Source organism: Protopterus annectens, chromosome 11.part0 (assembly GCF_019279795.1).
Source record: "Protopterus annectens isolate FY-2018-M chromosome 11.part0, PAN1.0, whole genome shotgun sequence".
Classification (NCBI taxonomy): Eukaryota; Metazoa; Chordata; order Ceratodontiformes; family Protopteridae; genus Protopterus; species Protopterus annectens.
Window position 1 is genome coordinate 1,101,005,879 of NC_056745.1, and position 26,549 is coordinate 1,101,032,427.

General features: G+C 35.7%; 1 protein-coding gene across 1 annotated transcript in view; it reads right to left on the bottom strand.

Moving 5' to 3' along the window:
• Nucleotides 1-26,549, bottom strand: part of LOC122815029 (epidermal growth factor receptor kinase substrate 8-like) — a 351,458-nt gene that overhangs the window by 72,718 nt on the left and 252,191 nt on the right. The window contains exons 5-6 of the mRNA XM_044087280.1: nucleotides 16,041-16,129; nucleotides 3,628-3,702 (exon numbers count right to left, since the gene is read on the bottom strand). Coding sequence (XP_043943215.1) covers nucleotides 3,628-3,702; nucleotides 16,041-16,129 — 164 coding nt within the window. The remainder of the gene's footprint in view (nucleotides 1-3,627; nucleotides 3,703-16,040; nucleotides 16,130-26,549) is intronic.

Genomic DNA, 26,549 nt, shown 5'->3' on the forward strand with positions numbered 1-26,549 from the left:
TGCAACAGTATTCTTCCCCTGCCCTTTATCTTCTGCTCCCCAGTATCACCACTTAGGTTACCCCCTTATAAGACAGCCACATCTGACTTTCTTGAACCTCTAAAATACCTTATTAGTTTAATGGGAGATCCCTCCCCAAGTCCTCATATACGTCATGCCATAAACTTAACATGAGAATTTTAAGTAATATCAGTGTGAGAAAGGCAGTCATTAACTTCCTTGCTCGGTTCTAGGACAGACTTCACATAATTAGATCTGCCACATGCCCAGACTGGGAAAAGGAAATACCATAAAATAAAACTGATGATGCTACCCCCTACATGGGTCAAACTAGAAATGTTGAGCTTTTTCCCCAAACCTCTGACATTCTTGATAAACATTGAATAAAATAAATCAAATAAATGTAAAAGTTATGCACAACAGTCCATTCTTGCTTAGACAGATCCATAACCAATAACAGCTGCATAATTGAAATTTTTAACTAACAGAAACAGATCTATACCAGGAAAAGGCTATCAGAGGCTGCCAAATATACATAGAGTGATGTTGCTCATATGCAATACGACTTAATGTACTACATATGTAGACTAAACACCTAAGCTACATTTCTATAAAACAAGCAATACTTGTTCAACTGACAGTTTTGGAAGCCACAGAATCAGACTACAGTAACTCTGTAAAACATGTTGGATCATTGCATTCAGTTTTAACGATACTCGAGTTTTTATATTAAGAAAGAAAATAAATTTTACTGTGTTAATAAAAGAATTTACCTACAAGTAGACTTTTATTCCATTTATTGTGGAATACTTCCAAAAAGTATAGTTCAGAAAGCCATAAATAGGACACACAATTTATATGCTTAAATAAATATACATACTTTCTGACTGCATTTATAAAATAATATTTCTAGAGTAAAACTTTACGCCCATACACCCCTCAATACGTATGTGTGTGTGCGCGTGTATGTGTATATGAACAACTCTGTCCCCTCCACCACAGTAACTTATCATCTGAAGTGATAGTACCTTACAGATGAAGGAAACACTTAATTAAGTATATCCTTTACATGCACGGTAAAGGTGACCTCCGAGATAGCACATTACATTACTGATGTGTGCAGAGGGTATAACCACATCCATTTGCAAGATATATATATATATATATATATATATATATATATATATATATATATATATATATATATATATATATATATACACATATATATATTGTTCATATTGTGTAAAATTGTTCTTTCTTGTGGATACATATATCAACACTCATAGGTATAACTAGTCAGTATGTTAGATTCTACATTTCATGAGTCAACTGTATGAGAGACAAATACATACCATATACCTCCACACACACACACACACACACACACACACACACACACACACACACACACACACACAAGCTCACAAAGACAAATCAGATGTACCAAAGAAGAATACACTGCAATACTATACGTAGATACAACAAGTGAAATAGGCAAGGCCAGCATTTCACAGGCTCAGTACCTCAGCAAGGAATAGTAAAGCTTGGCAAATGTGGCAGATTACCACACACACCTACCTCACATTAAACAAGGAATTGTTGAATCCACTATCACAATCTGTCAAAACAAAAACATTTGAACAAGAGATGGGGGGTGGGAATCCTCCTGCTACCTGCACCCTGTCAGCTGACAGCCTGTAGGGCAAACCTAGCTCTCAACTCAAAGTTAATGCCCTACTCCATCACGCTTCCCTTGTAACTCCCTAACATCCTGAAGGACACACACACATTTACATTTGTAAAATGTCCACAAACAACTGTTGATTCTGTACTCTTCAATGTGAGACAGACTTGTTCACAAATACAGAAAGTCTCTCGGCCTATGAACTCAAGGGGGATGGAAGCAGTGTATGGAGTATAAAAATGCAGGCTAATATGAGCATCTGAACCCATTCAAACACCTCAGAAAGGTCATTATTAACATACACACTTCAATAAACAACTCAACACTTATCCGATCACTATCATTAGACTGGGCATATTATTAGACTGGGCAGACTTTGCCGTGCTCATACAAATCAAGTCCCAAACAAAATTTGGTGGGTAGCTGCAATGATGGCCTTGACTACTAATAACCTGGAGTCCAGGACACCTTCTGTAAGAGACCCTCCACCTGCAATGTGTAAAACCAGTCCGAGGACCTCTGGAAATATCTCCTTCCATTCTACTTTACCACTCAGCCCCTCGCAGCTGGTTCCATTTTTTCCCCTAGGTATACCTTTTCCAGCATGCAAGTACATGACTTTACTTTGCATGTTTTGCTGGATACCTCAGCATCAACAACCTTAACTAGATGCAACTACACAAACCTGTAATTTTTGTTTATATCAGAAAAAGTCAGAATAGTTGAATATTAGTCAATCAACTTAATGCATGCATGCTTTAACTACTACACCTCCAGTATCCGGGTCTTTCATTTATGACATACAGATTGAATCTCACAGCCATCACCATTGCCACCAACATCGGGGGGGGGGGGGGGTATATAATTTCAAATTCTGTGTCATGCAGGCCTTGTTCTCCCTAATGTCCAATAAAATGGCCTAGGAAGCCCATTACCTGCCAATTGCCTTGATACAATATACTGAAACTTTATATGTAGCGCTATGAGTAATTTGCCAGGCAGTAAATAACAAAACAAAGAGGATCCAGACTAAACAGGTCCTTCCCATCCCATCAGCCGCAGGAGACAAGACATGATTCTGCTGTCTTCTGTTTTCTAGATTACCACTCTTGTATAAGGCCATATTGCTATTTTCTAGATCACCTGTTTTGTATAAGAACACCTTCTCTTTTAGCTACAGTTGCTGAGTCTGTGACCCTATGTTCCTCCATAGTTACTTGGAAAGAAAAAGCAGCTTTATACAGCCCTTCTAACTACAATAGAAAGACTGACTTGGTAGCACTAATCAGATGCAATGTCTTTAAAGCAGTTTTAAAGGAGCTCAGTCACAGAATTATGTGTGCCCTAAATTCCTCCAAGGTTGTCATGATGCTGCACAAATGTATCATTCACTTGGACAACTACTCATGCAGAACTCTACAACTTCTTCCCCTACAACCAGCAGACCATACTAATCGCTACAGAGGCATAATGAAACAGACACTTTGCTGCTTTATCACTCCAGGCACCCCAACTACAGTTATAAAACTCTTACAAGCAGCAGCCTTACATAACAGCCATATTAAACCATCATCATCCTGATGGGTCAGAACATCTTAACTTTCTATACAACAGACAAGTTCTGAACCTGAGTAGCAGGAGTGATTCCTGACTGACAAAATTCAGCCTGCTCTTTCTACACATTCCACACAGCATGACTGCATCCTTTTTCTGCATTGTATTCAGAATTTATAAGCAAAATGAAAAAGTAAAGTTGTGATTGTGACATCTGCTTAAAAAAGGCGCTGTCACCCATTTATGAAACACCTGTTTAAATGCTATTCCTTTTGTAATTTTACAGCATAACAATGGTTTAAGTGCTATTTTGCAGGCCTGATTTTTTTTAGATTCCTAGAAAATGGCATTCTCTGTGTTAATACTGTATCTTTTAATGAACTTACCATATTAAGTGGGGTGAATAAGAAGTGAACTAGGTCCACGGCACTGGGATTTTGGATGTGTGTTTTTAATTTTGCCTAGGGTATAAAAGAGAATGTATATATTATTAATTCATGACACAGAATATGGTTAGGCTTACATTAACATACAGTAAATTAAGTAAGCAAATGTCACTTGTACCTACATATGTGCTCAATGACTGACAAAAAGGTTTTGTTTTAAAAGGGGTGTCATCATTTTGAATGCAGTACTTGCTTGTTCTCTTTCACGAACTTGCAAACTATACCATTAATGCTGATGAATGCGCTGTATAATTTGTGAATTCAGATATACAAGAGTTAATTTGTGATATTTTTCACAGCACATACAACAAAGTCATGCTAAACACTTCACTAAAAACATACAATGCAGAACTATGCTTTCTTAAAAAGACAACCATTATGTTTACTTTTTAATCATTTAGTTCCACTCGATGAGCAGATTGCCAAAATAAGCACTAGTGTTTGTCTTTCGGCTTTTCCCGGTTAGGGGTCGCCACAGCGGAACTCCAGTCCGCTAATGATTGGCAGTAGATTTTCACGTGCTGGCTTGCCGGGCCTAACGTACAACCTTCTATGAGTGTTATGTATAAAATAAAGTACTGAATGAAACATAAGTCTTCCAGTGACACCAGTAACACGCAATGAACTCAACTATGATACTGCATTGTTAAGTTAAAAAGTATATTTGGTTTCTTTTTTGCTGTGAATAGTATCCCAGTTTGTGTGTGTATCCAGATATAAACATAAAGACGCATATCAACATTTCACCTCCCAGATGCCATGGAGTTTTACACATCACAGCCAGACTAGAAAACAAAAAAACTTGGTGCAGATATCAAACTGCAGTGGCCCTGTCATTTACTGGATCTCTCAGCAACACAGACTGGAACACCTAGTCCAAAAAAACAAGAAGAAATTACACTGCTGCCACTCACTTTTGAACTTAATCTTGCAGTCTCTGCCACCCAACATTTTTTTAACACAGTGACATTTCCAGAGATATATGCAGAAAGAGGCAGCCCTCCTTCTGCTTTGCTGATGGACACCTTTTTTCTGTGTCCACATTTTTTTCTGATTATTCTATAAATACATCTGCATTTACATCACTCGTTTAAATACTGAAAGACTGCATTGCTTGTATTACCATCAGGAAGCTAGAAAGTGCAAATCCTGGTAAATGCAAAAATGTGGCTTTTAAACAGGTGTTTTTGTATTAAGGCTGTATCCTATGCACCTTTATATGGGGGCTTTGCATCCACATTCCTTCCTCCTATATACACTGCCAGGGGAAAGAGGCAAACAAAAGATCCCCATTCTAGTACTTGCAGGAATTCATACTCACAGCTGTATAAAGCTGCCTTTGATTTGCATCAAAAGTATTAAATATACAGCTTCCTAAACACAGACTAAAAGTCAGAAATAAGTAGCTCAGGTATCATATATTTTTTTTTTTTTTTTTACATTGTAGGTGATCACTTTCATTCCACACCTGCTGGTCCTCTGCTCCTGGCTATTAATTTGAGCCATTTACACCCCAACTATTTGGGCAGTGCCTCATATGAAGTTGAGAGCCAAATGGAAGGGGGTTCATTATCCAGGCATTCATAAAGGTATCCGAGTCTTTAGTTGCATTTAGCTACAGTGGATATAAAACATATACATACCCCTGTTAAAATGCCAGGTTTTAGTGATATACAAAAATTAGACCACAATAAATCATTTCAAAACTTTTACCACCTTCAATGTGACCTATAACCTATACAATTCAATTGAAAAACAAACAACTCTGTTAGGGGAAAAATATAAAAAATAAAAAACATACAATAAGCTGGTTGCACAAATGTGCACGCCCTTAAATACTTTGTTGAAGCACCTTTTGATTTAATTACAGCTTTCAGTCTTCTTGGGTAGGAGTCTATCAGCATGGCACATCTTGACTTGGCAATATTTGGCCACACTTCCTTGCAAAAGTGCTCCAAATCTGTCAGATTGTGAGAGCATCTCTTGTGCACAGCCCTCTTCAAGTCACCCCACAGATTTTCTATTTGATTTAGATCTGGGCTCTAGCTGGGCCATTCCAAAACTTTAATTTTCTTCTGGTGAAGCTATTCTTTTGTTGATTTGGATGTATGCTTGGAGTCATTGTCATGTTGAAAGGTGAAATTCCTCTTCATCTTCCTAACAGATGCCTGAAGGTTTTGGCCCAGAAGTGACTGGTATTTGGAACTGTTCATAATTCCCTCCACCTTGACTAAAGCCCCAGTTCCAGCTAAAGAAAAGCAACCCCAAAGCATGATACTGCCACCACCAGGCTTCAATGTGGGGATGGTGTTCATTTGGTGATGCCAAGTGTTGGCTTCTGGAATTGTGGCCAAAAAGTTCAACTTTGGTCTCATCAGACTATAACACATTTTCCCACATGCTTTTGGGAGACTTGATGTATTGTTTTGTAAATTTTAGCTGGGCCTGGATGTTTTTCTGTGTAAGAAAAAAAGGCTTCTGTCTTGCAACCCTATCCCATAGCCAAGACATATAGAGCAGTTGTTGTCACATGTAGTACATAATCAGTACTTGCCAGAAATTCCTGCAGCTTCTTCAGTCCTGCTGTATGTCTCTTGACATCCTCCCTGACCAGTTTTCATCTGGTCTTTTCATCAGTTTTGGAGGGACATCCAGTTCTTCGCAACATCACTGTTAACCCATATTTTCTCCACATTTTGATGACTGTCTTCACTGTGTTCCATGGTATATCCAATACTGTGGAAATGTTATTGTACCCCTTTTTTGACTGATAACCTTTCAGCAATGAGATCCCTTTGATGCTTTGTAAGCTCTCTGTGACCCATGGCTTTTGCTGTAGCAGGCAACTGAGTAAATGTGAATAAAATCCTACTAGGACAGCTGAACTTTATTTGGGGTTAATTGGAGTCTCTTTAATTGATGACAGGTGTGTACCCAAGAAGACTGAATGCTGTAATTAAAGCAAAAGGTACTTTAACAATGTATTAGTTTAAGGGTGTGCACACTTATGCAACCAGCTGATTGTACGTTTTTTATTTTTTATATTTTTCCCCCTAACAGATTTGTTTTTCAATTGAATTGTACAGGTTATAGGTTACATTAAAGGTGAGAAATAGGTTCATAGGTAGATACTAGGCTATTAGCCCTAGGGCCTATATAAGCCTAGCCAAAAAGGTACCCTGGCTTTCTCCACTCAAGAAAATTATGTTCCTGTGCCCCGTCTAGCAGAGCCACAGAAGTGATCCCTGGGATGAATTTCCTATTTCCCATCCAATCATCAAGATTTTTCTTGAAGAGTGCTAATGAGGAGCTCTGTTAGACATAGATAGGTAGTATGTTCCAGAGTATGAGAAGGCTCTGGGACAGGAATCTATCCCTCCAGCATGTTCTGTTTATTGTGGTGACAAGGTTTAGGTCCCTAGAGCGTGTAGCTCTGAGGGATTTTGATTTCTTTAACTGGAGCATGTCCAACAGCTCTAGGTTTGACATAGCTTTGTATGTTAGGCAGAGATCGCCTCTGATTAGGCAATACGCGACTGAGTAAAGCTGGAGTTTTTTGAGACAGTCTGCGTAGGGCATCTGTTTGAAGCCAGTAATCCTCTTTGTGAGGTATTTCTGTGGCCTTTCCAGTTTTTGCAGCTGTCTTGTGCGGTACATACCAAAAGGGGTGTTGTACTCTATATAGGGTCTAATGAGTGATGAGTAGAAAGGAACAATGACCTCTTTTTTTCTGGATGAGAAACCTTTTGTGATGAGGTGAGCCACGTAGAAGGACTTCCTGACCACTGTGGTGATGTGATTATCAAAGGAGTGATTACTGTCCACCTGTGTCCCAAGGTCTCATCACACTTTCGGCATTAAGTAGACTACCACTTATGTGGTAGTTCATGGGGACAGAGTTTTTACCAAAGGGGATGACAATACACTTTTTGGCATTGAGCTTCAGGCCATGGCTTTGACACCAGGCATCTGTCTCAGTGAAGTCCTTTTGTAGTATGTCCACATCTTTAGGAGTTTCGATTATGGCTCCTAGTTTGCAGTCATCTGACAACTTTGTTAGCCAAATACCTTCTGTGTTAGCCTGCACTTCACAGAAGTACATACCAAACAGCAGAGGACCCAGGACTGAACCCTGTGGTACTCCACTTGTCACTGGTCTGAAGTCGGATTTGGAGTCTGCTATTTTCACATTGTGGGTTCTGTCTGTGAGCTAGTTGCAACCCATCTTGTGACATAGGGATTTATACCTAGTTTAGTGAGCTTATCTACAATTCCAGAGTGGGGGATGGTGTCAAAAGCCTTGGCAAGATCTAGATAAGCTGTGTGAACCACCTTACCCTCATCTATGGCTTTGGTGACTGCTTTGAAGAAGTCAATCAGGTTTAGGAGACATGATCTGCTTTTTACAAACTCGAACTGGGTAGGGTCCAGAATTTGGAGATTACCAATGTCTTTGTTTATGAGTTCCATGATGATACATTCCATGGCCTTGCAGACCAGGCCTGTCAGGCTAATGGGGTGGTAGTTCCCGGGGTCCATCATGGCTCCCCCTTTGTGGAGTGGGATAACTGTCGCGGTGCGCCATTCAGTGGGCACAAAGCCTGAGGTGAGGTTATGACTGAACATGGTACTTAGGCAGGGTGCCAGTTCATTCTGTAGTTCATGTAGAACGCAGCCTGGGATATTGTCAGGTCCCATGGATGATGCATTCTTAGCTTTGGAGAGTGTGTTTTTTTACCTGTGCAGCCATGATTACAGGAACTTTGCATTCTTCCAGTATAGAGAAGGGCCCTCTAGGGGGTGAGAGGGGGGCAAAGTTAGCACTGAACCTATCTGCCAGGATGTTGGCAATATCAGTTGGTTCTGTATAATTAGTGCCATTGTGCTGTAACTCAGAGCAGATCTGAGTGTTGCCATTGAGATTCTTGACATAGCTATAGAATGCTTTGCGGTTGTCTTTAGAGTCAGTGGCAATTTTGTTTTCATAACTAGCTTTGGAGGATTTTATGAGGGATCTCAGCTTCTTACTGAGGTTGACCAGGGAGTTCCTTTCTTCTGTTCTAGAGTTTGTTTATGGCAGAGGACCACCAGATTGGCTTCCTTTTTTTGGAGGATAGCATCTTGGTTCCATTAGGAATAGCATGATCCATGCACTCGTGTAAGTGCTTATAAAGTGCATTTGTGTAGGATTCAGCAGTCCGTACCTCTACTGTCTGTCTGCATGGGTGTCATGAAGTTTGCCACTGCTGTCTTAAGAAGTGTGAAGTTAGCTTTGGAGAAGTTTTTTTATGGTGGTTTCCCTAATTGGGGGTGGGAGCGGGATGTCGATGTCTAGGGTGATTAGCTTGTGGTCGGATCTGACCAACAAGGAATTGACCTCTGGTGTGGAACACCAGTTGCCCATGCTGGTAATGACCAGGACTAGGATACTGCTGCCCCGGTAGGGGTGTGAATAAGTTGATCCAAGGCATTGGAATTTATGAATTCCAGAAAACGTTGAGCAAAAGAGTTGGTACACGAGTAGTTTTCCCAGTTAATAGTGGGGTAGTTGAAATCACCCATTATTAGGGTGTTGGGTTGTACCCTAATGCTTTCCAGTGTATCAAGAAATGAGGAGTGGGAATCCTGGGGCATGGTGGGGGGTCTGTAGCAAGCTACAATTTGGTTTGCAGTCTTGCCCAGAGTTAGTTGCACTTGGACAATCTCGGATGCATTATGCTGTGCAACTAGCCTGGAGGTGTGGATATCCTTAATGAATATGGACACGCCTCCACTTTAGTGCTTTGTTCCAGGTTAGGTGGCCATAAGGTGTGGTATGAATTATAGCCTGGTAACGCAGGGGTGCTCTCTGGAGCTTTGAACCAGGTCTCTGTCACTGCACAGATGTCGATGTTCTCCATTTTAAGGAGTGCCACAAGTGACTGCATTTTGAGGTTTAGACTTCTACCATTGAGTAGCATTACCCTGAGATTTTGCTTGCTTGTACCTGTTATGTTGGTGAATTTGTCATTTGAACCTTACCTAAAAAGGCACTACAGGCGTGGCAAGAGCCTTTGCCAGTATCTGGAATCCCAAGGGCGACAGGTGCAAGCCATCTCTGGCAAAGCATTGTGGTCTGTCGATCATGTCATCCCAGGCAGACAAATACTGAATCCCCTTAGAGTGACACCAGAAGCTTAGCCAATTGTCAAAGTCAATCATTTTGTCCTTGTACTGTGGTATCATTCTGGGTGATGGCAGGATGCTATTCAGGGCTAGGGTAATACCTGCCTGGGCTACAAGATCAAAGAGCTCCTCCACGTCTCTTTTCATGTAGTTTAGGGAGGTACGTCTCAGGTCATTCACACCAACATAAGCTTAGCCAATTGTCAAAGTCAATCATTTTGTCCTTGTACTGTGGTATCATTCTGGGTGATGGCAGGATGCTATTCAGGGCTAGGGTCATACCTGCCTGGGCTACAAGATCAAACAGCTCCTCCATGTCTCTTTTCATGTAGTCCAGGGAGGTACGTCTCAGGTCTTCACACCAACATGGACAATGACGGTATCATATTTGTACTTGTTATGGAGTTACCTGAGTGTGTGCATTATGTGGCGGATCCTGGCACCTGACAGGCAGCTGACAAGTTTAGCCTGGTGAGTGGAACATCAGTGTGCCTGATTATAGAGTCACCTATGACTAGAGTGTTGGGTATGTTGTTATGCCTTATGGGCTGCGGTTGAGTGGCACACTGAATTTGTGGGCTATGTGTCATTTGGGTTGTGTTGGGGGGGGTGGAGTTTGCTTGCTTTTCTGTTTTGGAGGTCCCTGATGCTTGGGCATGTTTTTATTGAGAGCCTCCGTGAATGTAGATGTGTGTTTTGTGTTTCTATGTGTGTGTTTTGGTGGTGTAGGTTTTGAGGGACTTTGTGATGAGTGTGTTGTGGTGCAAGTGTTTACCTTCTCCTCTTGACTATCTAGTTCAGTCTTGATTGAAGAGAGCTTTGCTTCCAGTTTGGCTACATAAGTGCATCTCTCACAGGTTGTAGTGTTGGATGGTAAGAGGAGAGGGTTGTCTGTGTACATGAGGCAATTGTTGAATTGCCCCAAGATGCCCAGATTCATCAGGTAGACAGGAGAAATCACCGGGAGTTGACCCTTAGACATGCCTGGATAGGTGCTTATTTATTAAGTACTAAAAACTGCTTTCCTCTAGACAAGTGAGGAAAGTTGAGTGCTGTAGTAATTTGCAGCTTATTTAGTGCTTACAACGAGTTCTGAACAAGTGCTAAGTTCAAAGAAACCGATTTGAGTGCTGAAACTAGAAAACTGGCTAGCTTTAAGAAACAAAATTAAGCTAGAAGGCTTCCCTCCAACACAGTAAGGCTTGGGGGCTCAGAAGACTACAAACTGTCTAGACCACTTACAGGAAAAGCAGGAAATACTTTGAAATGATTTATTTTGGTCTCATTTTTTTATAACACAAAAACTTGGCATTTTAACAAGGGTGTGTACACTTTTTATATCCACTGTATGCGAGCAATCTAAGCATTTTTACTTGGCTCTAACACAGATTTTGTGATAACTGTACCAATGCAGGGGCCTACGATGTCCACTCCCATGTGTGTGTGAGTGCTCCCACTTACACATTACTGTGCTCTTTGGTTTGTTCAGCTAAGCCCACATCCCAGGTTAGCAAGTGCAATTTCACTGGCTGCAAGCCTCTATTTAAATGTAATACAGATGCCAGCTGGAGGCAACATTCCTTCCCATCAGGTTAGGTATGCCAGCAATACCATTCAGTCCTACACCACAGCTCGATTCTTCCAGTGTCTAAGTTGCTATGTAAACTTGGGTTATCCTGGTTGTGGTCAGGGCTTCACCACTCAATGCCACAAAGTTAAGATAAAAAAATATTCTCCCTCCCTCTTTTCTTTTAGTATCAGCCAGTTTCCAACATTTTAATGCCTGCATGTTTCTTTTCAAACCATGCAATCATTTAAGACAGGAAGGGGAGGAGGGTAGATAATCTATAAGTAAGAAGCTCTACAATGAGTGTTGTTTAGCTTGCATTTTATTAATGTTGTATACTCCATCCATTCATTCTCAAGCAGTCATCAATACACTTACCTCCAAAAGTTCCACGTTCTTCTTGTTGAGTGTAGCATGGCATAAGGGGTGAATTTAAGTTTAGCATCCACAAGAAATTAACTCAAAGGTCTAATCTAAAAGAATTTGTCTGGCAAACTTAATACACAAATGCAATGTAAACAACATTCATTTACAAAATAATACTTTTAATTGCATATGAAGTAAAGTATCTTAATTTGTATGAAAGATGTGTACTGCTCTGCATACAGTAGTAGATAATCTTTTCTAGAGTGACCCACTTCAACAACGTTTGAAAAAATGTTCCATGTACAGCCCAGCAAGCAAGTTCATCTCAAACTAGCTAATCTTTTTACAAGGCATGCAGCTTGTTCTAAAGCTGAATTTTTTTATTAAGTCATACTCTTGTACTAGGGTAGCTACATTTCAAATAGTAACATATCATATTTATAAAAAAGTTTAAAGACTGATGTTTCTAAAGAAAAAAATATAGGAGTATTAGGGAGGTCAGGAGGAAAAGCCCTGCTTGGGTGGTAGGTGTCCTAGCTGCCATGCAAAATAATTTTGTAGTTTCGAGCCCCATCTGTCAAAAATAGTTCTAAGCACAGGGTTTGATAAAACAGTGCTTGATTACTTATACAGTATTCTACGTCTGGTACCCGACCTGGGAAAATGGACCAAGAATGCCCAGATGGACAATAGCCAAACAAAGTCAGGATGAAGGGGGCAGTTCTGGGTACAAGGTGTTAGGGGACACAGTCGGCATTGGTAAAAGAGGTATCAACTGATCCCTGCAAGCAGTATTGGCAATTTTCAGTCCGTGTTTGCATGCTAGGAACTGCAGAATGAAGAAAAGATGGCTCTTTGTTACAACACAGGAAAGGTGTTTGACAGATTTGCAAAACACTTCTGTGCAACTTATGTAGATACATAATAGCTGTTCACATAGCTTGAAAATGTACAAATGACAGTGACAGTCAGTGAACTATAGCAATGAGCATTAAATGCATTACAACTCTTTGCAACAGCTATTAAATAGATACATAATAGCTATTTGCCTTTTTTTTTTTTTTATAAAGTACTTGACTTCAAACCAGAAAAGGCGATTGGGAACCCTGCCTAGGATGCCAAGTAACCTTGCTACATATCCTTGGACTACAGTGGTAAAGCCTGCCCTACTCCTAGACTGAATTTCTAGCCTATAATGTTTGCAGAAGGTCCATCTCAAGCACTCTCACAAATACTCTTAAGCTGAGATATTTCTAAATAAAGCAGCCATTGTGTGAGCTGCCCTAATAGAGCATGCTGTTACATGTCAAGTTACTGTCCTCAACTGCTGCTCTAGAAGAGCATGCTGTTACAGGTCATGCTACTGTCCTCAATGTAGTGAGCTGGCCATTAAGAAAGTATTTCCTTTAACACAGGTCTGCCTTGCTGAAATGACATAATGGACAAAAAGCTGATCAGCCTGTCTGAAACCTTGGTTCTTTCTATGAAGAACAACTCCATAAGACTTGATATTTTTCATCTGATAAAACTGGTCAAAAACATATTACTTTTCTAGTATATATTATGATCAGGTGTTAGCACAACCCATTTATTAGTTTTAGCGTGTAGCTTCATTTGGGAAAATTTACTTTTTTGGCCTTCTGGAAAAAAATGTTTATCTCTGAAGCAAGTCTAACATACGTATATACGTGTGTGTATATATATATATATATATATATATATATATATATATATATATATATATATATATATATATATATATATATATATATATATATATATATATATATACACACACACACACACACACACACACACGCACGTGCGCACACACATGCACAAAATTAATGACATTGTTACACTTTTTAAGCATTTGTACAAGCCTTCTATTAAGGAAGAAACTGATTCTACACATTCCTTTTTGAAAGGGATCAATATCCCTCAGGCGAAAGGAGGAGACATTTGTAGTTTGAACAGATGCATTAGTAAAGCAGAAATTATGGATTGCATTAAAAATATACCTTCAGACAAAGTCCATAGACCAGATGGACTACTAGCTAAAGTTTACAAGGTTTTATAATATCTTCTGGCCTAACCTTTACTGGAATTATTTAAGCTCGACGTCAAAGTGGGTTACTTTCTGAGGGTTAGCAAGCTTGTTACCATAACTCTTCACAACACAGACAAGCCTGTCTTCTCAGTTTAAGATTTATACCCAAACTAATTAGTGTCAATTGAAATAAAAATCTATTCAAAATCCTGAAATGTATCCATCAATGTCTAATACATCCTGTGCAACAATTCCTTGCTAAAGGCAAGCTGGGGGCAGACTAATACATTTATGGTTAAATATGATTCAGTTATGCAAGACAAAGTTAAAGGAGTCTCCAGTGCTGCCCCTCTTTGTGGATTTACATAAAGCTTTCAATATTCAGTGTTGGGAGTTTCTTTGGCAGGCCTTACATGCATACGGCTTCAAAGGAGAATTCTTAAAGAGATGTAGGAGTCTGTACTTTAATCCCTTGGCACAAGTAGTGACTAATGTGATTGTGTCACCCCCATTTCATTAATATAATGATGCTAAGATGGACTACTTACTGTCTCTTCTCCTTTTGTTTTTGCTATTGAGATGTTAGCTGTCTATTGTCAAGCTGGAAATAAAGAAAAGTTTGGCAATGCTTAAAGCAGAGTGCGTTGGATGCTTTCTTATACCTGTACCTCATTTTTTACTGCTATGGGACGTGGAATGCACAATTGTTGGAATGAACTAGCTGAACATTTCTCTGCATGTTATTTTAAAGAAATGTAGACTATACTGACAAAGAGTTTATTGCCGAGTTGAAAGATGGATGTATAACTTTAAATGTGGATGTTTGGTTAACGAGGAAAAGTGACAGAGGTATAGAAATGAATACAGCCTGAGATCCAGGTGGCGATCTCATAAACTGATTGTCATATCTGTGGAGTAAAATAAAGAATTTCATTTTTTCAATATTTTGAGGTTAACAGTCATTGATATTAAATGTAAGATACGCTAAAGATACGCTAAAGATTTTGTGCATTATAAAGAAAACAACTGCACAGTTTATAGAGAGAAAATGTGTTTTTCTAGATGTGTATGTGGTTCAGGAGTATGACTATCAGGTGTGTGTGTGTGTGTGTGTGTGTGCCTCTTTTGCTAGGGGTTCCTGTGCAACAGAGCTGCATCAGTTGGAAGGGGTTGCACTTAGTGTTAAATGCACAATTATTATGACATAATCAGTGGAACTGTAGAAATACTGGGGATATTGCAAATGAATACTACTATGAGAAAAACGACTCATGTTTTTGCACAGTTCTGAGACCTGCAAACAAATCATGTTGAATTTTTGCTCAGTGTGACTCCTGCATGGCCTTGGTTTGCTTCTTAATGTTGTAATGCTACTACAACAGCACATCCATGAAGTAATGTCAATTTCTCTGAATACTCCCAACTACCTTGTCATCTCCTTTCATGCGAGATGAGCAAAGTTTTAGAAGTGAAGTTGCTCTCTGTTTCATGCACAAAAAACATATATACAAAAAGCAGCAACTAAGGCCTGTCATAGCATGATGCACACTACCTGAAACTAACAAACATTTTGTATACGATGATTTTATTACTAAAAAAGGTACATATATTACTAGTAAAGATTAAATTATAGTACAGCACTTCAGTGCCATTATTCAGTAAGTGGGTTTGGCCACAAAGCCCAGTTTTCAAACCTAGCTAAAAAGTACAGTTAAACAATAATGCCTACAAGTACAGCCAAAATGTGACAAAATATACATAATAAAGACAAAAGTAAACAAAACAATCTTATTAAATTGGACAAGAGGCATTACAGACTGAAGCAGGAGTTAGAGCACTAAACAGTGAAAACCTATAAGTTTTCAGTTGAGTTGTATGGCATACACAGGTCTCTGGTGGCTCTCACTGATGTATGATCCCTGAATTTTATGGGGGTTGACATAGTGGTTAAGGTGCTCACCTCACTGATAAGAGGTACAGGGTTTGATTCTCACCAGGGGAAATTGGCTAGGGTTAAAATGGTCCATAAGGGCAGTTAAACTAGTACTTACCTATGAACCTATAAATATTAGCAACTATACTGCCAGTCAAGACATCATGTTCTAATATTACCCCTGCTGTACTACACATAGCATTTGGGGATCACCAGCAAACTGATTATTTTCACACTACTGACAATTTCAAAACTTAAAAGCCAACACATACCAGAAGATTGAATGCATACTTGAACTTCTGGAAACAATCTATGTATTCATCTTGAGATGGAGGTTTTGAACGTAGGGTCAAGACTCCCTCTGATTTAAGAAAAAAAAAAGAAAAAAAATCAGTTTTTCAGTGCATTTCAGTTGGTCATTTATTAAGATATTAAAATCATGTTGCTCTCTTTACCAATGAACAGTTCTCATTTTCATTATGAAATCAAGACAAATGTTGTTCTCTGTTTAACAGAAAGAGCAATCAGCATGAACTTACAGTATAAAAAACATGTATGTAACAACATTAAGTGCAGCTATGAGCAAACCTGGACTGGTAACATGTAAATACTAAAAGTGATAAAAAAATAAATAAATCTCCTCCATATAGCAATGATCACTTAGAATGCTTCTGTTAATACCCTACCATACCGGGTTTCCTTTTACAAATTTCCTGTCACTAGCTTGTATATAGGTGCTTTACCTAATAAAGAGCACCATTCACTCTCAAAGGCTTACACTGATTTATACATTTTAGCCTAATATACAAAAATAATACTTGTAGACAAATGAACAGAAGTAACAAGAGTATAGATACAAATAACCAGATACAAACCAGAAATCAGGTGAACATTTGAGAATGATGTAAGTTTAGCAAAACATTTAACAGGTAAATGAGTAATGACATTTATTTACCCAAGATGTTATACACAAGCAAAGCAACTAGAAAAGGAGCTCTTTTTCTGTTTACATTAATTAAGGATTCACCTCTATATAATCAAAAAAGCAAACCCTCAATAATACACAGTCTTAACACAGCTAAAATGTATTAAGCTGGGCCCTGTACATGTTATAAGGTCAACAAAATAGCTATGACAATGGCAGCCGCTGCTTTAAGCAATGGACATTTGTGAGGCAACATGCAACTGACCAAAACAACATCTGCTCAACTGTAGTTGCTTGGTGGAAAAGAGGATTCTCTTTACACTGAAATGCTGGAACCTTGAAGCTGCAATATTAGGTAAGGGGCTGAAGTTACTCACATGGGTTTGCTCCTAACAAAAACATGCTTTATAACTGATGTGCAAATCCCTGATTAACAACTTTATTTTCAGAGAAAATGGGTTTACACAATAGCCTCTGAAATGACTGAGAAGGTGGAAGTTAACAGTTGAAAGACTACATGTCTCAAGGATGCTCAGGTGAGAAAAAAAGTCTCCTTTCAATTAGTATGAGGCAGGGATGCAGTAGAAACAGTAGCAGCAACTGGGATAAAAATAGATAGATGAAGGAAGTGCTAGAGTTTAAGAGAAGCAAAATACACCATCTAAAATGAAAATGGGCATTTCCATTCAGAGGGAATGTGAAACTATTCAGCATTCTGACATTATTAATACTTTTTTTTCTTAATTTAACACAGTTACAATATATACACATAACGAAAGAAATTCACTGTCACATACTCTTACACAATGTTAGGAATACATTGAATCTTATACAATTAACACGTTAAAAGTCTTGGTATTTCAATAACAACATTTGAAGGCTATCCCAACCACTAAAAGTTTTGGTATATTTTACAGATCTTATTCTTTTTTTTTTTTTTTTTAAACAATTTTTATTGAGTTTTAACAATACAAATTCACATTCAGAAATACATTAAAGAAATTGTGTGTGAAAAAAAAAATAATTATACTAATAAGTATAACAACTAAAGTATGTACATTGGTGTCCAATAAACAAATTAACAATCTGCTAAAAAAGAGAGAAAACCAATTAACAATATCTTTAGGAATTGTGTAGATTGCCTTCTAGTTATGTTTTTAAATTTAACCACAGATTATAAGAATAAAATGTACTAATAGTTCTAGATTTAATAGCCATCATTTCTAGTTGACTTAGCTCAGCAAGAACAATTTTGAATTCTGTAAATGAAGGAGATGACTCATTTTTCCAATTTCTGGTTATGATTTTTCTGGCCACTGTCAATACAGACCATAAGAAAGGATATTTGATTCTTCTGACACATTTAGGAATCGGAGTGTTAAATAAAATCAAAGATTTAGATAAAACAAATTTATCAGAGAACAGGATTTGAAGAAAATTATTATTATTATTCCAATATTGTTCCAAAGCTAAACAATCATAGAACATATGTGACCAATCTGCTTTGGTCTCTATTTTACATTTTCAACACAATATATTTTCTTTACCTATCAATTTTAGTTTATGGGGTGTATAAAATACTCTGTTGAGAAATGTCCATGAGTATAATCTCCATTTAAGTGAGGAGGTAGTTTGTTAGGATGATTCCAGAATTATTTTATCATCATCAGAAGGTAGGTTATTATTAGTTAGGATAAAGTAATTACAATAATTATCTGATATATCTTGTGTTTCCTTGTTAATTATTCTACACATTCTTGAAAGCTTATACTAATTTGATACATCTTTATGTGTGAGGATGGATAAAAAATGCATTAGCTTGGGCAGTGGTGTTCTTGAGTTTAGTGGTATATAATTAATTTTATCTGTCATAAATTGTCTATATGTTTGGAGCTGCAACCATAACTTTTGCTTAGATCATATTTTATTGTTAGGTATTCTAAAGAGATTCATTTATCTCCTTCCAAAAACTGATACCAAAAGATAAAGTTCTTGTCCTTAAGTAGAACGGTGTCAGAAAATTTCAAGGATAAAATAAGCTATTTTGTGTAGGCAATAGGGAACATTATGAAATTCCAATATTTGTAATTTAAAATTTTAAATATAAAATTTCAAAAATCCTTTAATACATTTTTCATGTAGTAGGGACAATTGTTTTGGGAATTTGTTTAATATGAAATAAGTTTTTAAAAATCCAAATAAATGGATTATTCAAAATTAAGAGTTTACTGAAGTTAGACTTTTCATAAGTGTTAAAGCAGGGGGTTTCTTGGAATTTTTTCCATCTAGCTGAATAATGTTCATTAATTAATACAGAGAAGGTCTTAACCACAGACGATATAGATTATGATCTTATTTCAGACAACCCTATTCCCCCTAAAGACCAATCTTTCATGTGATGTACAAGAGCTACTCTAGGTTTATATGGGCCAGACAAAAAAAAATTAACATCATCCTGTTAAATTCTAATTCTTTTATCACTGTTTTTGGTGGCATTAGTGATGTGGATTGTATGATATAGAGTATCTTGGGCAGTATGATCATTTTAATAATCAAAAGATTCTCATCCACTGTAAACAGAAGTTGATTCCATTTGGTTATTAGATTTCTTTTACAACAAATGCAATTGTTAGAATTTGATTTTATGTCATTTATACAATTAGTTAATATAATTCCTAAGAAAGTTAAAGTATTTGTTTTGATCAAATAATTAATGAATTTCTGATCCCAAAGGTTAGTGTTTGAGTTTATGGAAAGTATTTTTGTTTTATTACCATTAAAAGTTAAACCAGAACTCTTTAGAAAACATGCCATTACTTCAAAAATGTTTTGTAAAGTTTCATTTTCTTCATTGACAGTAAGAAGGATGTCATCAGCAAACATTTGTATCTTAGATGATACTTCAGAATTCATATTAAAACCCGTTATGTCAGGGTTCATTCTTATACAACTGGCTAAGGGTTCCATGATAAGAGGAAAGAGTTAAGTGGAAAGGAGAAAGAACATCCTTGTTTAGTTCCTCTGTTTATCAATATCTTTTGAGAGATACAAGAGCCAGTATTTATATATGCCTGACTTCCTTTAATATGTGTTATAAGTTGCATGAATTTATTAGAAAAATTAAATATTTCTAATGTATAAAAGAGGTAGTCCCAGTTAACCGAATCAAAAGCGCAGTTTATGTCCAAACTTAGAAGAGTTAAATTTTTCATTGAGTTAAAAGCATGATATACAACTGTTAGTACTCCCTTAATACCATCATACTTGCTTTTATTCAGGCCAAATCCTATTTGATCTTCATCAATTAAAAACAGAAGGATTTTTTTTAATCTAGTAGCATAAACAGGCATGAATATTTTATAGTCTACGCTCAATAAAGAGATTGGTCCATATGAGGAACATCTGGAAGGGTCTTTATCAGTCTTTAATATAGGTGATATTAGAGTGTATTTCCATGAGGGAGGTATATTAATTAAATCTTGACATTGTGAAAAAAAATTGATGTAAAGTCAAAGCTTCTTTGGGCATTAGTTTTACGATTTCCAGAATAATTCCATCATTACCTGGAGCCTTGTTTTGTTTTAAAATATTAATTTGGTGTTTGATTTCTGACAATAAGATTGGCTTATCTAGGGCATTACTCTGTAGTTCTGTTAGTTTACTTGTGGTGTATTTTTTTAATAAAGGATCTTACCAGATCTTTAGAGTCTAATGTAATAGAGCACTGATTAATTTTGCTGAAGTATTCCTTGAATTCAGTTAGAATATCTATTTCAGTTACTTTCTTCTTTTTTATCTGAATAGATCTCTTTAATATGATAAAACTTACTAAATCTCTTGGTCTTATGGCCAAATTATTTAATGCCTTAGGGTTGGTAGAAAACTATGAATTTAAATCTATGTAAACTAATCATATTCTTATGATTCAAAATTTCTAAATATTTGCCATTCAAAGTATTAATTTCTTCAATCCTATTAGTTGTATTTGATTATGTAATTTTAGATAATCAATTTTCTCTTGAAATTGTTTAATTCCTTATCCCAATGTTTTTTTATTGATATACCAACTTATTTTCCCATAGAGATATACTTTTAAAGCATCTCAAACATATATGTCTGATATGTTTTTAGTACTGTTAAGAGTAATGAAATGTTTTATTTCAGATGTAAGGAAGTCTTTAAAATCTAATAAAGTGGTTAAGTATGCTGGAGTTCTTTTAATTTGGGTACAGTGGATTGAGCTGAAATCTTGCTGTGGTCTGATAATGGCCACGAATATACTTTAACTTAGGTTATTAATTTAAAGATTAGAGATATAAACCCTATCAATTCTGGAATGTGTACCATGTCTATTCGAGAAATACGTGTAAAAAAGAGAGTCTGGATCAGAAAAATCATTAATGTCTCTAATATAAGTGTCAGCAAATTCAGTTAGATTCTTTGCTGATAATTGTTCCATAGTACTGTGACACCCCTTTTTTCTGATGATGATGAGAGCTGGATAATACTGATTTTTTTTTTTTACTGTTAAGTCTATTTATGTCATCCTTTAAGAGATGTGTTTCTTGCAAAAATACATTAGGATTAAAGTGTCAGATATTTATATAAACTTCCCCTCTTGCAATTATTATTTAACCCATTAAAGTTGATTGATAAACACTTAACAGTAATATGGGTTAAAATGCGTTGGACTTACTTGGGTGATAATCACTGATATATTGACTTTACGAATAACAATTATTATATCAATAATATTAAAATATGTTTGGTAGGATCTGTGGTTTAGGAAAGGTAAGACAAAACCATTTATCAATTTTTTAAAGGCTCTAGACACCAAATAAGAACAGAATTTAACTATGTACAAAGATGTAAAAAAATCTATAAATCCTTACTCCTTTCATGGAGTTGAACGAAACTCCCAACTTAAACAGGAAACTTCTTTAAGTTATCCACCCTGCCACCAACAGTTGAATCCCCCCTCATAACCACTCAGAATTATAGAGATTTTCTTTTGAAACAGTACATATTAATATATGTATCCCATGTATCATATTATGTACAGTCAGAATATTTAATAGATACTATTATTTTCCAGATTATAATAACTCATGCTAATATCTATAGGTTATTGTCAAGTTATATGAAAGACAGCAAAGTGATAACAATATGAAATTATGTTACCAAATAGAAATCAAATGAACTTGAATAGAAATTGAGAATGTCTTATTTTGGTTTCCTCTAATGTTGTTTAATCCTCCCCTGTAGCTTTTGAGTTAGAATGTAATGATGACATATATGTGATTATATATTAGCAAGTTTTCCCTTTAAAACATATTATAAGAGTAGTGCATATGTATTTAAAATCTCATATGAGACATTAATTGTAGATCACTTATCTTGTACTAAACCTCACATTTAAAGATCTTGGTTCCCAAGCTACTTCAAGAGTATTTTTTATAAGAATAAACAGTAAGCTCATTAGAAGGTATATGAACATTTTAAGCATAATATAATTTTTATGGTAAAATTGAAAAAGAAGCTTGAATTGGAGATAAACAACTCAAATAGCTGTATATCAATACAGTTGCATGTAGTTCTGCTTAATGTTAAATTTTTGCCTTAAAAACATAGGTTATATTCTGTTTACTGTAAATATCAAAATAAAAGTCATTAGCCTATATTACCGAGTATATTTTTGTACATACACAGCTAATGATAAAATCAGTTAAGTCAATGTCTACAACCTTAGAGTTTGTTAATAGGTGTGAGACCGGCATTAAAAAGAGGCTGTTAAATAGTTAATCTGTTAATTCACTTAGTTTTTTAACACAGAAGTAAAATTCATACAAAAACTCAAGTAATAGTAATCATGAACTTGGCTTTAACACATATACAAGATTGATGTAAAACTGCCACTAAATGGCCAAATTTAAAAACTGCAGGTAAATATTATGCTTTTGTATTAGATTACTTGTAAAGATAATGAAATGAGTGTCTCTAACTCTATATGTATAATAAGACTCAATGACAGTAATCATTAAAGACACGTCACAGAAAAAAACATGTGTTCTGTTTTAAGTATAGTACTGTTTTTATTTTGTCTATTAGAAAGTAGATATGTTAGATGTAGGCATTTAATTAAAAGCAGCTAACAACAATTAAGACAACAGTAAAGCAATAGTTACTTTTTATTTCCCTCTTCTACCTTCCTTTCTTCTTATAATTTCTTCTCCTTCTCATTGCTTAACAGTAATGTGAATGTTTAGGCACATATCCTGTAAAAAGGAGAAAGAGTAACACATCTGTATTTATTGTATTAACTCTTTACCTGATTTTAGCAAAAGGAGCCATTCAAGGATAATATCAGGGGATTAAAACAGACAGATGCATTGTCCTGCAGCATATATGAAAATAGAGACACATTCATTTGAATTCTGTAGGACTATCAGAAAATACACTAAAATATCAACTTTTAATGGGTTTAAAAGCCATAAATAGTATAATGCTATTTGAATTTCAGTGTTCCATCCTGTTCCTTCTTGGCGAGGTCAAAAGTTGGATTTCTTCATCCGTTTGAAGATGCGATGGTCACTAAAGCCCAGTGAACCTGTGAGCATTGAAATGGCATGAGATCAGTTCCTTGGAACTAAAAGGTGAGTTTAATAGTGGGAACTGCCTTGAAAAGAGCTTTACATACTGAAAAACATCGTGAGAGCGGAAAGCTCTATTTTGAGTGTAAAAAAAATATGGAGACTTGTGCAAGAACCTTTAATCCAAGATATAAACAGAGTCAAATAAGGCAAACATGTCTTAATAAGATCAACACCTCTATATAATAGACAAGTGGATTTTAAAATAAAAGAACCAATTTAAGGGAATAAATAGTCTGAGATGATATATATATATATATATATATATATATATATATATATATATATATATATATGTATATTTAAAAAGACAACAGAGTTAATCAAGTTCAGACTGATTTACCTCTGGGTAGTTGTTTCAGCACACTGTGGAATCCAGAGACACAAATATGGAAGTTCCTAAAGTTCCTATGCAATCCATTTCCCATCCTTTAATACACCAAGCAGTGCAGTCCGAAAACAAATCCCCACAATAAACTCCAAGTGCTTCATTAGCTCAAAATGAAAAGAGGTGAAGTGAAAAAGAAAAGAAAATAAACACATTTTGCTGGGTTAAGACAACTTATTTATCTTTCAGCTTCTTTTTTTCTGCTGATTTCCAACTGGTATTCTCTGCAATTATTTTCAAGGAGATGTTTGACCATTCCATATCCTCTATTTTATCTACAATTTTGTTTGTTTTTACAAATGCTACTGCAGAGTCCAAACATCAAATATTTTATGCCATCACTGAGAAACAGTTTCAGTCTGGCTGGGAATAGGAGTTGCACCTCTATTTGATTTTTCTTTAGTTCTTTAATTATTAATTAAAAGCTGAAACGTTTTCTGTTAGAAATTACAGCATTTGAATTAATTATCATCAAAGGATATAATATTGTCTTTTATTTTTATGTGTGATTTGGCCCAGGCAGTTTTCAAGACTGATTCTTTATCTTGTGCAGACATAAATCTCACTATTACTGATCTAGGCAAGTTTTTTTTTTTTTTTGTATATGTAACAAGTGATCTGTGAGCCCTTTCAATTCCATATAAAAGGGCTTCTGAAAGGTCTAAAACAGATAAAAACCAAGAAGTTAAACCCACCATATTATTTCCTTCTATGTTTTCTGGTAGACCAAAAATCCTCAAGTTACTTCTATGAGATCTATTTTCTAGATCTTCTAGTTTATTCTGGAGTGCTGTTTTGTTTTAATAAAAACTCAGTGTTATCTTCTCCCTCCTGTAGTCTTCCATCTACATCATTAAGAGATTGTTCAATATCTGAAATCTGAGTTTCTGTAGTTGTAGCTCTCTATGTATTAAGTCCCTTTGTCTTGAGCATTTCTCTTCAAAGATATCTATCTTTGTATCCATCTTATCCAGTTTCAGTAACATTTCTGGTATATTTGTTGCCAAGCATAAAATTTCTTCCTTGAAAGAAGTGTTCATGGTATTGGTCTTAGAATGACTCATGTTTCGGTCTGAGATAATGGGATATGTTGTCAGAAGGTTTTTGACAGGAAAATTCCAATAAAGATTAGTAATTTTTTGAAACAATTCTAGGATTTGTTCTTAGTAGCCAAAATATGAAGAAATAAAATAAGGATTGTTTAAGAAAAATAAATCCTGTCAGAAATGGTCAAAGTGGCAGAACTAGACAAAACTACTCCTAGTCAGTGCTAATCCTGGCCATGCCCCTTTATAGATCTTATTCTGATCACTTCTTTTTCAGTTTTACATAGTATTGCTGTTAAACTAAAAATTCTTTGAATGTAGGAACTGAATTCAATTTCCGGTTTTTGTACAGTCATTGCATCAAATGAGATTTTATAGGGAATAAAAACTTTCTATGTAAAAATTTTCACATACAACTTTCCAGTATAAGCTTGAAGAAGTTTGACTAACTCGTTTAAATAACAAGGTTTTACTCTTAACATCTATAAAGTCACTCTATCCACTACTATCTAAAATGTTCCAGAATTTTGAATAAAAATTATTATTTATAATTAACTTGTATACTTGGACAAGCTTCCTCTGTAGGTCACTTTACCTTTGATGATAGCACTCATACAATAGGCAAATAGTGTTCTGTTCCACTTCACTCACATTATCCAAAATTTCATTTAATTTCCTACTGATGGATGATACTAGCGGGTTAACAAATTTATCCAACATATAATCTTTCATTAAATATTGTAGGAACTTAGCTTTTCCTTTTTCAAAGCAATCAGAATATAACACTAATCCATTCCTTTCTGGTAAATTCATTTTAACATTGTTCCAAGTTTCCTTAAATCTATATGATTTCTATAAGCAATTCTCAGCTTTTTAGGATACCATAAGAATTAAATTAACATTGTTTGTCAGATATTAAAGGTATTGAATGCAATATGTATATAATCTTGGGTAATGTAATCATTTTAATAAGTACTAACCTATCCTCAACAGTAAAACATTTATTCCATTTTTAATAAGAATATGACTTGCATATTGATATATTTTTATTCCTAGATATTTTAGTTTTCCTTCCCAATTATATTTGTATTTATTTTTAAACTTACTATCTAGTAAATGAGTTAACACTAAAGTTTCAGTGGTATTATTAAATTTCAGCAGCAATACTTCTTGAAACTTAATTTCCTCAGCTAATTAGGGTCAATTTCTTATTCCTTCCTTTTGCTAAATCTAAGATGATTACTACCCTTTTTACATTATTATACATCAATCTACTGACTACAAATCCTGTTTGACCTTCATTAATCTGTTATATCTCAATCTTGTACTGAAGATGGAATATTTTATAGTCTACATTTAATAATGAAATAGGTCTAAATAAGGAAACTAACTTATTATCCTTTCCTTATTTAAGTATAGGAGAAATTGCAGAAAATTTCCATGAGGGAGGAATTATTTTGTCACTCTGAATTATCCTGAAAATGTCACCCAGTAATTCTAAAATATTTAATGGAAAAAGACTATACAATTCCATACCTAAACAATCTAACCCTGGAACTTTACCATTTTCCCTTTTTTTAAAGAATAACGTCTGTTAAGGTATAGGCTTATTTAACAGAAATATCTGTCATTATTTCTATTAGGAACATTTTCTTTAAATACCTGCCAGTTTTTAATCATCAGGATTGTTTTTATCATTATTAAGATCCGCATGGAATTTTTAAAAAATATTAAGCATTTTCTCTATGTCTAAAGTAAATTTATCAGTATGA